At 39.5% G+C, this 14,826-nt stretch overlaps 1 protein-coding gene across 6 annotated transcripts in view; it reads left to right on the forward strand.

Moving 5' to 3' along the window:
• The window catches only part of IGF1 (insulin like growth factor 1), a 127,795-nt gene that overhangs the window by 18,767 nt on the left and 94,202 nt on the right, over nt 1–14,826 (forward strand). Inside the window, exons 1-2 of one of the 6 annotated variants that reach the window (XM_012550603.3) lie at nt 219–680; nt 6,395–6,551. In XM_012550603.3, the coding sequence (XP_012406057.1) occupies nt 618–680; nt 6,395–6,551 (220 nt within the window). In that variant the 5' untranslated portion in view covers nt 219–617. Of the gene's footprint in view, nt 1–218; nt 681–2,555; nt 2,782–6,394; nt 6,552–14,826 lie in introns of those variants that run through there. The other 5 variants (XM_023504420.2, XM_012550600.3, XM_012550602.3 and 2 more) reach the window with 5 other exon arrangements.

The raw sequence follows: 14,826 nt of genomic DNA on the forward strand, positions 1-14,826 counted from the left end.
TCCCTCTCCCCCCCGCTACGGCCCCCCCGCCCCCCATTTTCTGCTCTGGAGAAGCCAGTAAGGTGTACGGACAAATGGGCTTCTCGGCCCAGGGAAGGGTTAATGATCATACAACTCCTTGTTTTGTGTAGCAAGCCCGAGGATTTTAATGTCTGCTAACCCTACCACTAACACACATTCTTTTCGGGGTGGGGTGAGGGGGGGTGAGAGAGAGAGAGAGAGAGAGAGAGAGAGAGAGAGAGAGAGAAATGCTTCTGTGCTCTAGTTTTCAAATGCAAAGGTATGATGTTATTTGTCACCATGCCCAAAAAAGTCCTTACTTGATAACTTTGCCAGAAGAGGGAGAGAGAGAGAAGGCAAATGTTCCCCCAGCTGTTTCCTGTCTACAGTGTCTGTGTTTTGTAGATAAATGTGAGGATTTTCTCTAAATCCCTCTTCTGTTTGCTAAATCTCACTGTCACTGCTAAATTCAGAGCAGCTAGAGCCTGCGCAATGGAATAAAGTCCTCAAAATTGAAATGTGACATAGCTCTCGACATATTCCCCATCTCTCTGGATTCCTCCTCTCCCATTATTACTGCTCACCAATTCATTTTCAGACTTTGCACTTCAGGAGCAATGGACAAATTCAACAGTCTTTCAACCCAATTCTCTAAGTGCTGCCTTTGTGATTTCTTGAAGGTAAATCTTTCTTACTCTTTGCAAAGCATGTGGGCATTTTATTTCAATTGGATTCTATTTTTTTTTCTTTTCCCATTTCCGTGTGTTGCATGCCGTCTGCCTCGGAGCGATATTTATTTACTTGTAAATGACATTGTTTCTGAAGGTGTAGGCAGGGGGGCGGGTGGGAGACGGCCGTTTGCAAACTGCTGACTGGGCAATTTTGTTGGGGAGGGGGCTCTGGAAAACAGCTCCGGGGGAGAAGTTGCATTTGCACGGGAGACAAATCAGGGATGGGGGAAACTGCAGGTACTTGGGCTGACTTCCACTTTTGCAAGCTTTCCTGTAGATCATTATGGGAGATTCCTTTGCATCTTATCTATAGTCAGAGTCTGTGAAACCCCTGGGGGAATAGAAACTCCCAGCTGTTTTCTGCAGGTGCAGATGTTCTCCTTGGAACCCCGGGGGTTTGACTCGGCAACTTTGTCAGGACCGGGACTGGGAGCCGAGGCATATGTGTCCTGAGTGGCACCCGAGGGGAGGGGGGGGATGTTCTAACTTTTGCAGCTCGTCTCGGTGGCTAAACTCCTGGCGATGGCTCTGAAGGCACTTACCTCCGACTTGGGCCATTCAAAGTTAGAGGGAGATCGAGTCGGCTCTTAGGGTTATCAGCCTTTTGCCGACTCTTGCTGACCTTGCATATTCCTATAGACCAGAGCAAATGTATACTGTATAAGGAAAGCGGAAATTACTCCAGCCGCTGCCTGTCCAACTTCTCCCTTCTGGGGAGGGCTTCTGGAGGCAAAAGTTTAGATGTGGGGTTTCATGTCAGAGCTTGCTCTCTCTCTCTCTCTCTCTCTCTCTCTCTCTCTCTCTCTCTCTCTGCTCTCTGCTCTCTGCTCTCTGCTCTCTGTCTCTGTCTTTCTCTCTGTCTCTGTCTCTCTCTGTCTCCTTGAGGCTCGCTGGTGGCAGGTCTCTGAGTAGGTAAACCTGGCTTGCTGGGGATGCACTGACCTCTCGCTCGGCTCCCGTTCAAGTTTCCATTCCTGCCACAATCATAGCCTTGGAGACGGCTGTTTTTTTCAATTCGCTAACACTTTGGTGCCGGGGACACCATCACCGCCAGGACTGTAATTGCCTCGCGGCTCAATTCATAAATGATAGCTGCTGCTTAAGGCAATCTTCATTCACTGTTCTTTCAGTCATCCCACGGAGAGGGGGGGGCGGGGGGGAGAGAGATACGGGAGGAAGGTTTCATTAGACAAGTCTGGGACCCACATGTCAGGGGGCACCCGGCCCTGACTCCCCAGAGGAGACCCATCAGTTTGGCCCCCTGAGAACGGCAGCGTTATAAAAGATACGAAAAGCAACCGATTGTCTTTGTCTCGGTTCCCGTCCAACCCACGGGCATGGGGCATGTGGCAGAATCCACGTACCTATATTCTGCCACAACTTTTGTCCTTTTGCAACCAACTCGCCAAGTCCTTCTGTCCTGTGAGCCGGGCACTTTTCAGGAATGGAAAAATCCACGGGGAGTCACTTTTTCCCCCTATACCTTAATTGGGGTAAATGACTTGGCTCCAACCCGAAAATGCAATTGAGTGATCCACCAGGGTCCTGCTCATGGGCTTAATTCTCCCTTCTCCCTCCCTCCCATCTACTTCCCAGTCCACATGACTGCAAACATTTCCAAGTAGTGAAATCAGGAGGGAAGAGGTGAAAAAGGTAAAGGAGGCACGCAGGTCATTTGACTGACCTGCCCCAATCCTGTGCTGCTCTAATCGGAATGCAATAGGAATTGGTCCCTTTACTGGGGGGGTGAGGGGGGGGAGGAAGAAGGGGGAGGGGAAGAAAGGGGAGGGAAGAGAAGGAGGAAGGAGGGGGAAGGACCCAGTGGAATTCCAGCTGTGTAGCGAGCCCAGTGTTTGAATGGACAAAAGGCCGTTTACCCAGTCCCCTGGTATACCTGCCCTGGGTGTCCAAATGTAACTAGATGCTTTCATAAACCCCACCCACAGAGCAGCACATGTTTCTTAAAGTCTTCAGCTTTCAATTCACATCAGCCACATAATACCCACCCTGACCTGCTGTAAAAGACCTGCAACCCAATTGTCACACCTCCGTGAGTATTTTCTTATGAATATTACCCTGCGATTTCCTTGGCCCCCTCGACTGGAGCCCAGACATCTTGAATCAATTGAAGGGCCATTTAATTAAAATTCAGATCAAAGAAGTTTTCTCTGTAGATTGGGTTCCTGGAGGACTTTTGAGGGAACGGTGTTTTGAGTTGAGATTTCTTTTTCTTTCTTCTCCCTTTCTTTTTTTCCCCTGAGTTTCTTTCTCTTTTCCTTTCGTATTTCTTTCATTCTTCTTTCTTCCTTTTTGGTAAAATAAAGGAGCCACAGTAAATGATGAACATATGGGTCGACTTCTTTCAAACTTTTCACTCACAGGCAAGCTCTTTATTGTTTTCTTTTTTGGAACACTATGTGGATAAATTTTCGGGTTCTGTCTGTGGGTGTACTGGATTGTTCCCTTGGCCTTCATTAAAGGAAAAAACCACTAGAAGATCTATCTTGTCCTAGGACTAAAGTGCTGATGTTTATCTTACAATGTAACCCAGCTGAAAAGTCTGAAAAATCCAAATTGTTCAGTACTGGAGATTTATGCTTATAATTGGTCTCAATGTTTTCTGTCTGAATGAGCTGTTAAAGACATAAAGTTCTGACTATATATACATACATATATATGTATGTATATGTGTATATGTATGGATAGATGTATAGATGTGTGTGGTTAGATACGGGTATGATGCAAATATGTGTGTGTATTATGTGTATATATTACGTGTATACATAGCATAACACTCACATATCCGAGCGTTTAGCCCACTGAGGTAATATGGAGGACAATTTTTCCAATATATTTTTTTTTCCTAAGAAGAAAGGAATTAGAAGCCATTCATGATTACAGGTGCCTGATCTACCAACTCAAGATTTAGGGAGACTGGAACTGCAAAAAATAAAGGAGGGGAGATGATGAAAAACTAGGGAAGTGGGGAGAAGAGAAGAGTTAGAAATGAAAGATTCTAGAAATGGTCATACCTAGAGAGTGCTTTTAAGATTTTTTCAATGGCGCATGCTCTTTTTCAATGAAAGTGTTGGAGTCACATTGGGTTGTGTTTGGGGTGTATTTGTTGGGGCTTTCTATTGGAAATGTGAGGGATGAAGAAAAAAATTGCCAGCAAGAAAAATGGAAATTGGATGCTTGCTTGTTTCTTATAGCCCCGGTGGATTTGGATATGTGGGTGGTTTCCATTCAGCGGTGCCATTGAGAAAATGGAAGAAATGTTCAACCTTCTCTTTACCGCCTCTTCCATTTTATGTTGGTTATTTATAATGCTTTGCTGTATATTTTACAAGCATTTGCTAAATATTTATGCTGTGTTAACGAGAGTCAAGGGCTTGGGTTCTTTGCCAAGTGCAGATATAAAAAGTCTGGCCACAAATATGGAAATCTTAATTAAAATGACCCAGCAAACTTTGCAACTGATGTAAAGCTATTAAGTTGAGAGTTCACAGAGTGCAAAGGCAGTGGTCAGGAAATAAATAATTGTGTCGAGGTCTTCAAAGGGGAAGGGGTTGGACGGGAATGCCATTGTGATGAGTTTCAGAGAATGATGACTTCCAGTCGCTTCTCCGTGTCCTACCTGCCCAAGAGACATAATTTATTTTGCCTACTGTCCCGGCAGAGTCTCCCTCTAATTTCACTGACATTGGATAAGACCAAGAGGGAAGTCAGGAGTCTTAAAACTGAAGACTTGTTGGAAAGAGCCAGAACTTTGAGACATGAGTTGACACCATGGAAAACCAAATGATCATTTTTAAATTGGTTTTATTCTTTTTGAGAATAGACCTGGGACTCGAGCCTCAGGAATTCATTGTCTGGCTGGATTACTGTTTGTTTTTTTTTTTCTCTCTCTCTATGACTAGCCAAGTCCCATCATTGGGGGGTCCTTCTGTTTATTTAGTATAAGATGGATATGATGACATAAGGGCCTCCAAGAGGTGAAGGGAAAACTGTTGCCAGGGGAAAAAAAAAACCCAGAAACAAAAAAGGCTTTGAAATGCTTTGGCAAGTTCCACATATGCAGTAGGCATTTGCTAAATATTTGTAGATTTGATTCTGATTGGATGAAATGGACTTTAGAATGGATTGGACTTCTTTTTTTTTTTTTTTTTTTTTTTTTTTAAGAAGTAAAAATCCATTTGGTGCAGCATAGCCTAGAGGACAGAGAACTGACTTATGAGTTGAGAAGCCTTTGGATTCAGGTCCTTCCTCTGACACATGCTGATTGTGTGACCTTGAGCCAGTCACTCTACATGCCTCCGGTAATATCTTAAGACTCAAAGCTGCAAACAACACATGTGCTTCTTATGAGGAGGTCTCTATATCTATACAATCAAAGGTTCTCACCCCAAAGAAGTCTACCTATATGATCCAATGTCGTTTCTGCTTTCTCATATTTTATGGTCTCTTGACCCTTCTTTTCCCTTACCCCCAGGGCCATCTTTCTCTGATGGTCATAACTGCCAGGATTCCACAGAGTAGAAATCTGATTTTTTTAAACAAGGAAAAATATGAAGATTTGTAACATCATTTCAAGACCATTTTGGATAGTGTAGACTTTTCTAATGGAATGGAATGCTCTGCTTAATCGCATTCTAGTTCATAGGATTGTCATATAGCAAAAACAGACAACCAATTTTCAAAGCATTCTAATATAATTAAATGCATTTAAGACCAAACAAGACACTGTGATCTTAGAAGGCACAGCAGAGTAATCATTAAGAACTTCACTTATTGGTCTTTTTGCCATCTTGGCAAGTTATTTACCATGCACAGGGCTTGGACCTCTCCCTTCCAGCTCTTCCAGCTCTAAAATGATCAGATATCATCACATAATCTTAGAATTGGAAGCAAGGATATTTAGGTAAATGTTTAATGACTGGGCTCTGCAGAGGGGAAAAGTGTGCACGGGACACATTTTTAAGTATAACCTACACTATTAATATTTTTTCCTTTCCTTTCTCAAGTGTAGATAAGCAACAAAACGATGAACTGATGCCTAATTTGTAGTGTTTCTGATTTCTGAGGCATAAACATTTACAATGAAAATTTAACAATCTGCTCTCACAAGCCAGTTTGAGCTGCTGGACGCCAAATTCCCTCTGAGACACCACTGACAAATGGGCAACCAACTTCTATTGGAAGACTTTCCCTTACTTCCTCCCAAAGAAGCTCATTCCCCACACAGATAGCTCAACCTGTAAAAAAAGTACCAATTAAAAGTAGTTGTAGAATACCAGTTTACAGAGAGGACTAAAACATGAGCAGGATGCAATGGAAAGAATGTTGGCTCTCAAGTCAAAGACTGTGAATTCAAATCCTACTTGAGGTGTTTAATGGACAAGTTACCCAACTCACTGAGTATCCCTAGCTGGGTCTGAGTCTCTTAACTATAGGGATGCTCATTTTTTTCATTTTTTCCTTCTTTTCGACATCTATTTGGAATTTAGATTTAGATTAGAACTATAGATTCATTTCGAATAGATGTCTGAAGTCATTTTCTAGCTCCAAATCTATTTTTTTACATTCTTGACTTATCAAACAAACTCTCTCCCATACTCCCTCAGAATGCTGGTGGTTTGATAGTCCTTCTGCTTGTTTGACAGGTGAAGATGCATACCGTGTCCTCCATCCATCTCTTCTACCTGGCCTTGTGTTTGCTCACCTTGACCAGTTCGGCCACAGCGGGGCCGGAGACACTCTGCGGAGCTGAGCTGGTGGATGCCCTGCAGTTTGTTTGTGGAGAAAGAGGTTTCTACTTCAGTAAGTTACCCTCTCCCCTCTCCCCACATTTCAATTCCTGAAGTCGAAAATGTTTGCTTCTGTGGATTTCAACTTGCAAATTATTTAACCGAAGGGCTCACCATTGGCTGCTCTCCTAAGGCTCAGAGATCCCTTACCTTAAAGCAAGCATGTTTCAGAGGAGAGCTGGCTGAGTGAATGGAATTTTCCTTCTTCATTTTCGACCTTTTTGCCGCTCCTGGTTTATCCTTCTCTCTACCTTTGAGCTAGCATGGTGCACTAAAAAGAGCACCAGCTTTAGGGTTAGAGTATGTTGGTTCAAATGCTTTCTCCTCTATGATCTTTGGTAATCACTTACTTTGAGATGCCTCAGTTTCTCCATGCATAAAATGGAGGGGTTGGCCCAGATGGCCAAATCTAATCTATTCTAATTCTTTCCAGTGAAATAAGGGGGTCAGACAGGATGGCCCTTAAGGGGTGTGCATATCTGAATGTGGATGGAAACATAGATACTTATTTTCAAAGTCTGAGCCAAGTATACTTTATTGTGGTAATGCTCAAATTAATACTGATTTTGGAGTCTAAGCATGTCTCAACTACTTATTATTTTCACCTGTGTGATTGGAGAAGTCACTTTCCACCCCTCTGAACCTCAGTTTCCTCATCTGAGGACATTAATCCAGGTTTATTCCAGGTCCAAATGATTTATCTTTTTGAGGAAAATTGGGAAAAGCCCACAGATCTATGCTATGGCTAATGAAGGTGACAGGAGATGAGTCTTGGTGACTAATATAACAGAGAGACAAAATAAATGCAAACTGAAATCTTATTCTCTGGTTGCTATCTGCGCATGAAAGGGAATCTTTATTAAAAAGACAAGGGCATAGTAGACTTTTTCTAAATCAGATTAAATTTCAATGCTCTAAAGACACGCAAGTCTTTCTTGACAATATACACTCATGAAATCCATGGGATTCCAACTAATTAGCCCCTTGGATTTAGTTATGCCTTGCTCATAGGATAGGGAAAGATCCAGAAGCAGATACTTCTCCTAAGCAGCTCTGCAGAATTTCAGACTCCCACTGGCCATTGACTGGATCTTGTGATCTAAGAAATGAGAATCTGGCCCACATCACGTGTGAGTCATCCGGAAGGGTTTGTTTCACCAGAAGGCAGAAGAGTTTTTTCAGTTCTCCTCTCAGCCTTAAAGAATAGATTCTCATAAGTAATCCTCTTCCCAAATCTCTCTCCAGGAATAGAGAAACCTGATGATCAGTGGCTCTCTACTGATTCCAGGAGGGAGCCATCTTTCAGGGAAAAGGCATGGGAAAGGCAGTTCTGTGCACACTTTGTCTGCCTTCTGCTGTTTTAGGGAATAGATGGTAATCTATGTCCAACCAATGTTGAATCAAGTGGAGAGAATTTATTTTCTCAGAATAGATCATTTCTCTTTAATTCTTCACATTTCATATTAACAAATCTAGAATGCAAATAAAATTTTAAAATGTTAATATTGTTTTTAACATGAAAATTATCATGAAGAAAATGACTTTCTGACATAAACATGATATTGTAAAAAACGTCTAATCCTTCTGTGAATCATTGTTCTTCATTCAGTTTTCTGAATTTCAATGCCTCCCACCTAGCCCAAAGTGCTTTTTTTTTTTTTAAATTTCAATCATCTGCTCTTACTGTCTCCAGTCACTTAACTGTGTGACTACCAGATCCTCACTTTGTTTGGGCCTGTCAAAAAATATATAACCCATGATAAAATAAATCTCCTTCTACTAAGCAGACAATAGGCATGGAATAAGGCGTGCTTTGTCAGATATGACCAAAGTGCTTGTTTGTCTTAAGTATTCTTCTTTATTAGAAAGGAGGGTTCAGAGATGGTAGGGGAGTGGGGAATCATTGAGAAATAGCATTGATTTTTAAAAAAGAAAAACATCCCTAAAGCATTTTTTTTTAAATCATGGATCTTGAAAGGACCTTGAAAGTCATGTAGACCTCACTTTGCAAATGAGGGGGGCCCAGAGATATTAAGTCATATAATTGGTAAGTAATAGAGCTAGAATCCAAACTCAGGTTTTGTATCTTCAAATTCAAATTCTGCCTTGATAACCACTATCATTCAAAAAAAAAATCATTCACTTGCTGATCATTTGAATTGTAGAATTTATAACATTCCATAAGATTCCAAATCTTAAAATTCCAAACCATGGAAACAGAGCCTTTTGCTATCCATGACACATACATGTGTGTGATTTTTTTTTTGAAATAGGAGAGAAAGCAGAAATGGGGTCTTAAGTCAGTTTATAATTGTATTACACATGCTCACCACCCCCCTTGAGATAATCAAAATTCTTTAGCAAGGATGATGGAAACAAATAGTGAATTTCTACAAGTTTTCTTATGTTTGGAATACAAGGATCTACTCGTTCCCTCCTTGGGGGTAGAGGGAGTGGATAAAGGTTGGAGCTGAAATCCTAATTCAGTAAGTCCAAAGAATAAGTGGTATGTGTGAAAAATCTTGACATATTGAATGACTTCTTGGGAGAAAAGTATTCTATGAACCCAAGGCATCCTCTATTCATGTTATCCTTGTTGTTTCATTTCTCTGTCAACGGTGTATGTCTTTGTTGATTTATAGAGTGGATTGATTTCATTTGGATTACTGAGCTGATACAAGATCCATACAGGGGCCTTTTTGATCATCATACTCAGTGTAGGAAAATACTCCTCCTATTCCAAGTAGAACAAACTGTTAAGGTTATCTCTGTCTCATTCTTTCTCTAACCAAGTTCCATTAAACCTAGTGCAATTTTCTTTTGCCCAGAATCCAAATCCAACTCAGAGTTAGCTCCCATTCAGATGTCCCCTGATGAATTTCCTCCAAGATAAGCAAGTGAAGTAAATGCTCTCATAACCAGAGGAATTCCAGTTTTAAGAGAGATGTCAATATAAATTTGCAAGGCTTTAGCTTTCCCCTTTCTTCCTGGGTTTCATTAGCAATATTTAAGGCTGCCAAAATGTTTGGAAATTAGTTGTTGGTAGAGGGGGCAGCGAGGTGATTCGGAGCGCCAGTCCTGGAGTTGCGAGGACCTGAATTCAAATACTAGCTATTTGACCCTGCCTTGCCAAAAAAAAACAAAAAAGAAGAAGAAAAAGAAGTTAGCGGTGGTGTTTATTGTTTTATGACTAAGTTGTCAACTGATTCTAAATTAAGTGGTTGCATTAGAGAAAGAGATTGTTAATTGATGGTTACTGCATCTTAGCCAGGTACTCTTATAGGTATTAGCTGTCATTAATAAATTTCTATTGAGTTAAGTTTTTACCCTTTTGAGATTTACAGTGAAAGGCGATGTCTGCCCTCAGGGTTTATGTTCTTCAGAATGGTTCTTGGTATAGAAAATGAATTAAAGAATGACAGAAGTGGATTTCATTTTTAAAAAGCCAGAATTTTAAAGTACATGTACAAGCACTTGGTAACAAAATGTTATGGAAATATAAGCCATTATTCTTATAAATCAGTTACATTCTTTCACTTTCCTCCTACAAGAACATGAAGAAATTTTCCAAGATCTTATCCATGTTAGATCATTAATCTATTCAATTAATTATTATCTTACATTGAAGGATCACAGGTATAAAACCAGAAGAGACCCTAGAGACTATCTAGTCCAAACCCTCATTTAAAGTATGAGGAAAATGAAATCCAAAGGGGCTAATTAACTTGCCCAGGTTCGCCCAAATGATAAGTAAGTAGGAATCAGGATTTGAAGTCAGATCCTTTGCTGACGCAGTACTCTTTCTACTGTGCCATGTTTTTTCTCAAGATTGCCCATAAGATCCCAAGATTCGGTTCAGTGTCGAGAAAAACTTCTCCCAAGATGTAATGGGGAGTAATGAGTACATACAACTCAGAGATTCTATGATATTTTTCCCACATAGGCTCCATTTCCATAACTTCCTAGGAAAGTATTTCATGGGCCTTCCTTTGCATAGACATATTTTTTAGCGAGAGGGGAAGTCCTCATCCACAATTAACCTGAGTTTCACAGATATTTCATGAGATTGAATTCCAAATGAAGAGCTAATGGCCAAGTCTTACCCACATGCCATAGTAAAGGTTTTAATTTCAAGACTCAAACACTCAACATTCTATGGGAATAGTCGAAGAATAATAAGTACCATAGAATTTTTTAATTGGGGCAAAAATAAAACAGTTCAGTCAGTTGCTGTCCTTCAAGAAGACTAGATTATCTTAACCATCATCATACAAAATTGGAGACAACCAGCTGCTGGTTTAGGTGAAGACTAGTTAAAAGATGAGGGGCTGGATATACCCATCTCTAGAGTTGCCTTCTTGATCTAGGTTTTGCTAAGAGTTTATACCATCTAATTCAATTTAGGAAATAATTTTGACGGGCTATTATGTCCTAGGCACTATAAACCAATTGCCTTAGTATATTGGGTTATTGTTGACTACATAGTATTTTACCTGACTCTTTATAATTATTTTAATAGTTATGTCTTGGGACCACCAAGCTTGATAAATGGTTACTATGGGGAGAATTGGTTCCCAAAATGTTAGCTACACTATAAATGATCCTCTAATTAGAGGGTACTAATGAGAGCTTACAACCTACCAAAACTTGGCCCCGAAAGCATCCTAAACATTTCTGAAATTGACTACCCTATTATTAAATAAACAAGTGTGCTGGGTTACCCTCCATATACAAAGATGGTGATTTCTCCACAATGAAGGTGCTAGGATGGAGCTGATGTATCCAGCCCCCTGATTTCTCCCTCTTGTGGCCAGAGACATACATTTGCAACATAACCAGTTGAAATTAAGGTGCCTTCAGAGACAGCTAGATGGTACAGTGAATAGAATATCAGTCCTGAATCTGACCTCAGACACTTAACACTTACTTGCTGAGTGACCCTGGGCAAGTCACTAAACCTTAACTGCCTAAAAAAGAGAGAGAAAGAGAGAGAGGGAAGGAGGGAAGGAGAAGAAGGAAGGAAGGAAGGAAGGGAGAGAGAAAGAGAGAGAGAAAGAAAAAGGGGGAGGAAGGAAGGAAGGAAGCACTGGCTTTGGAGGGAAATGACATGGGTCCAATTATGCCTCTGATGCTTATTTTCTGTGTGACCCTGAACAAATCATTTAATCTCCCTGACCCTCTTTCCTTATCTGTAAAATGACAGTGTTGGACAAGATGACATTTAAGTTCCTTGCTACTTTTAAACCTAGGAGTTTAAATCAATTCACTACTTTAAGCTTCAGTTTCCTCATCTGTAAAAAAAAGATGGAGTTGGACAAGAAGGGCTCTAGAGCTATAATTTTTCTTCTGGCCCCTTGATCATCACATTTTAACTCTGTGCTCCTTTGCATATCCATCAAAAAAAAAGTTGGCAGAAGAGTCTAGTGATTCCTATGCATTTATTGTTACTTGTATTATTACTTTATTATATATATAATATTATATAGTGTTAGCATGCTTATAAAGTGCTAACAGCATGCTTATAAAGTCTGCTATTGATATAGTGGACTTACATCTCCAAGGTACTTTCAGCATAGCATAAAGGCTAGAGCTCTAGCCTTGGAATTCAAAAGTGGCTTCAGTTTCTACCTGAGACATTAATAAGACATGTGATGATCACTACCTTTTTCTGAGCCTCAGTTTCCCTGTTTCTAAAATGGAGCTCCTACCTCACAAAGTTGTTGTGAATGTCAAGTGAGATGACATACATAAAGCAATCTGCAGACCTTGATCACATAAACGCCAACTTATTTTTTTTTTTTGCTTTTATTATTATTAGCAACTCTGGTACATTGTGTGAATACTCACTGTGGAAAATTTATGAAAAGAGAAAAACAAAGAGACCCACATGAACTAGAGAGTCTTGGATAGACTGCTACCAAAACCATTGAAAAGAATTTCCAATATATATAGCTATATATATATATATATATATATATATAGATAGATAGATATATATATAGATATAGATAATAGCACTATTGGACTGACAGAATATTACATATTATATTACTTTATTCTCAGAACAATCTTGTTGTACAGAGATGAATAATTAATAATAATAATAACATCTCTAATTGTCAGATGAGAAAACTAAAGCATGAGGACAACTTGATTCCCCATCTAGTGATCTAGCCATTACATTTTGCTGTCTCCAATCAAGAAAATTCCATTCCATCCAACAAGCATTTATTAAATACCTACTATATCAACTGATAAGCATTTTTTTTTTTGCTGTGGCAATTGGGGTTAAGTGACTTGCCCAGGCTCACACAGCCAGGATGTGTTAAGTGTCTGAGACCAGATTTGAACTCAGGTCCTCCTGACTGCAGGGCTGGTGCTCTATCCATTACACCACCAAGCTACTCCTTGATAAGCATTTATTAAGCATGTACTATATCAAAAATCATTTACTACATGAATAGTATATATTTATATGCCTACATATAAATAGCATATATATGTATGCCTGTTATATAATTCAATCAAAGAGCATTATTAATCCCCTAGCATATGCTATACACTGTACTAGACAAGGGATACAAATAGAAAAATAAAAAGGAAAACACTTCACAAGGAGTTTTCATATTCATAATGGCAGGAGACAAGTAGGCACAGGGAGGAAAGGAATAAATAAATTCAAAATGATGCAAAATAAATAAGGAACAGAGGTTGAGCAGATGTTCTAGTTTGTCCAAGTCTATCCTGAATCATCCCCTATGCAAAAAAGAATCAAGGAAGTCATTTGTATGTTGCAAAGACGGTAGTTTTCCCTTTCAATGATTTTCCTATAATTTATCATCCAGAAAGCCAGATGATAGCTATAGAACAGCAACAGCAATAATACCAACAGCAATAACAAAAATGAGAAGTTTAAATTATAGATCAGCCATAGATCTGCCTTGATAGAGATTGTTTCCTTCCTGAGAGTTCCCTGTACTAATGAAATCAATCTGGTTCCATCAAAATATTAGTTAATAATAATAAGAAGAAGAATGGTATTTTACACTCCGTCAAGTGTGCTATAAAATTTATCTCATTTGATCCTTACAACATCATGGGAGAGGGGGTGTTATTAGCCACATTGTACAGATAAGGAAACAGTTGCATAGCTGGTAAAACTCAGAGATACAATTCAAATTCTAGTCTTCCTAAGTCCAGGTACTTCATTCCAACTGCTACCAACTGCAAATCCTTTCAACATCAACAACAATATTTAAAAAAAAAAAAAAGTATTTCAATCCCCATCATGAGGTAATAATCTATTCATGATTTATTCAATAAGGGGAAGAGTATTTATATATCACCTACTACGGCTCAGGCACTAAGTGCTTTAAAAATATCTCATTTGATCCTAACAATCCTTTGATGCAGGTATTGCTATATATTTTATAGTTGAAGAAACGGAGATAAACAGAGTTGACCTGCCCAGTGTCACACAACTAGGATGTGTCTGAGACTGGATTTGAACTCAATTCTTCCTGACTTCAGACCCATGGCTCTATCCACCCATGACATCTAGCTGCCTCATTACTGGCAATAACTACAATGATAACTTTTACCCTCTAAAGTATCAAATCACTACAGTGATAAACTTCAAACATGCACTTATCTGCTGTCTCTGAAGACAAATACACACACACACACACACACACACATTTATAACATAATTGGCAACTGTTGATGACTTAAGATACTATGAAACAAATTTTAGTGCAAACTCCTTGGACGATTAAGTTCAAAATCCCCCAACTGGAAACCACTGTATTATACCACACAGAAAATACTTTGAAAAGCCAGCTTTAAATAAAATATATTAATAAAAGGCATTATTCATATGAATATCACCACTCCACTAGGTCCATCCTACATTATATGTGTAATATAATGAAAGGAGACTAAAGAACTCAAGTCAAATATTAGTTCTGTCTTTTAGTAGCTATCTGACCATAGAAAATTCCTTCACCTTCAGTGCCTCAGTTTCTTCATCTGTAAATAAAGGGAAAATAAGGAGCAGCTAGGTGGTGCAGTGGATAGAGCCCCTGAAGTCGGGAGGACCTGAGTTCAAATCTGACCTCAGATGCATAACACTTCCTAGTTATGTGACCCTAGGCAAGTCACTTAACCCCAACTGCCTCTGTAAAATAAAATAAAATAAACAAATAAAAGGAAAATAATAGTCACAATACCTACTTCTGGGGCTATAGTGAAAATCCCAGTTGAATAACGATTACTTTGTAAAGTCTAAG

The sequence above is a fragment of the Sarcophilus harrisii genome, chromosome 5 (assembly GCF_902635505.1).
Source record: "Sarcophilus harrisii chromosome 5, mSarHar1.11, whole genome shotgun sequence".
NCBI classification, from domain to species: domain Eukaryota; kingdom Metazoa; phylum Chordata; class Mammalia; order Dasyuromorphia; family Dasyuridae; genus Sarcophilus; species Sarcophilus harrisii.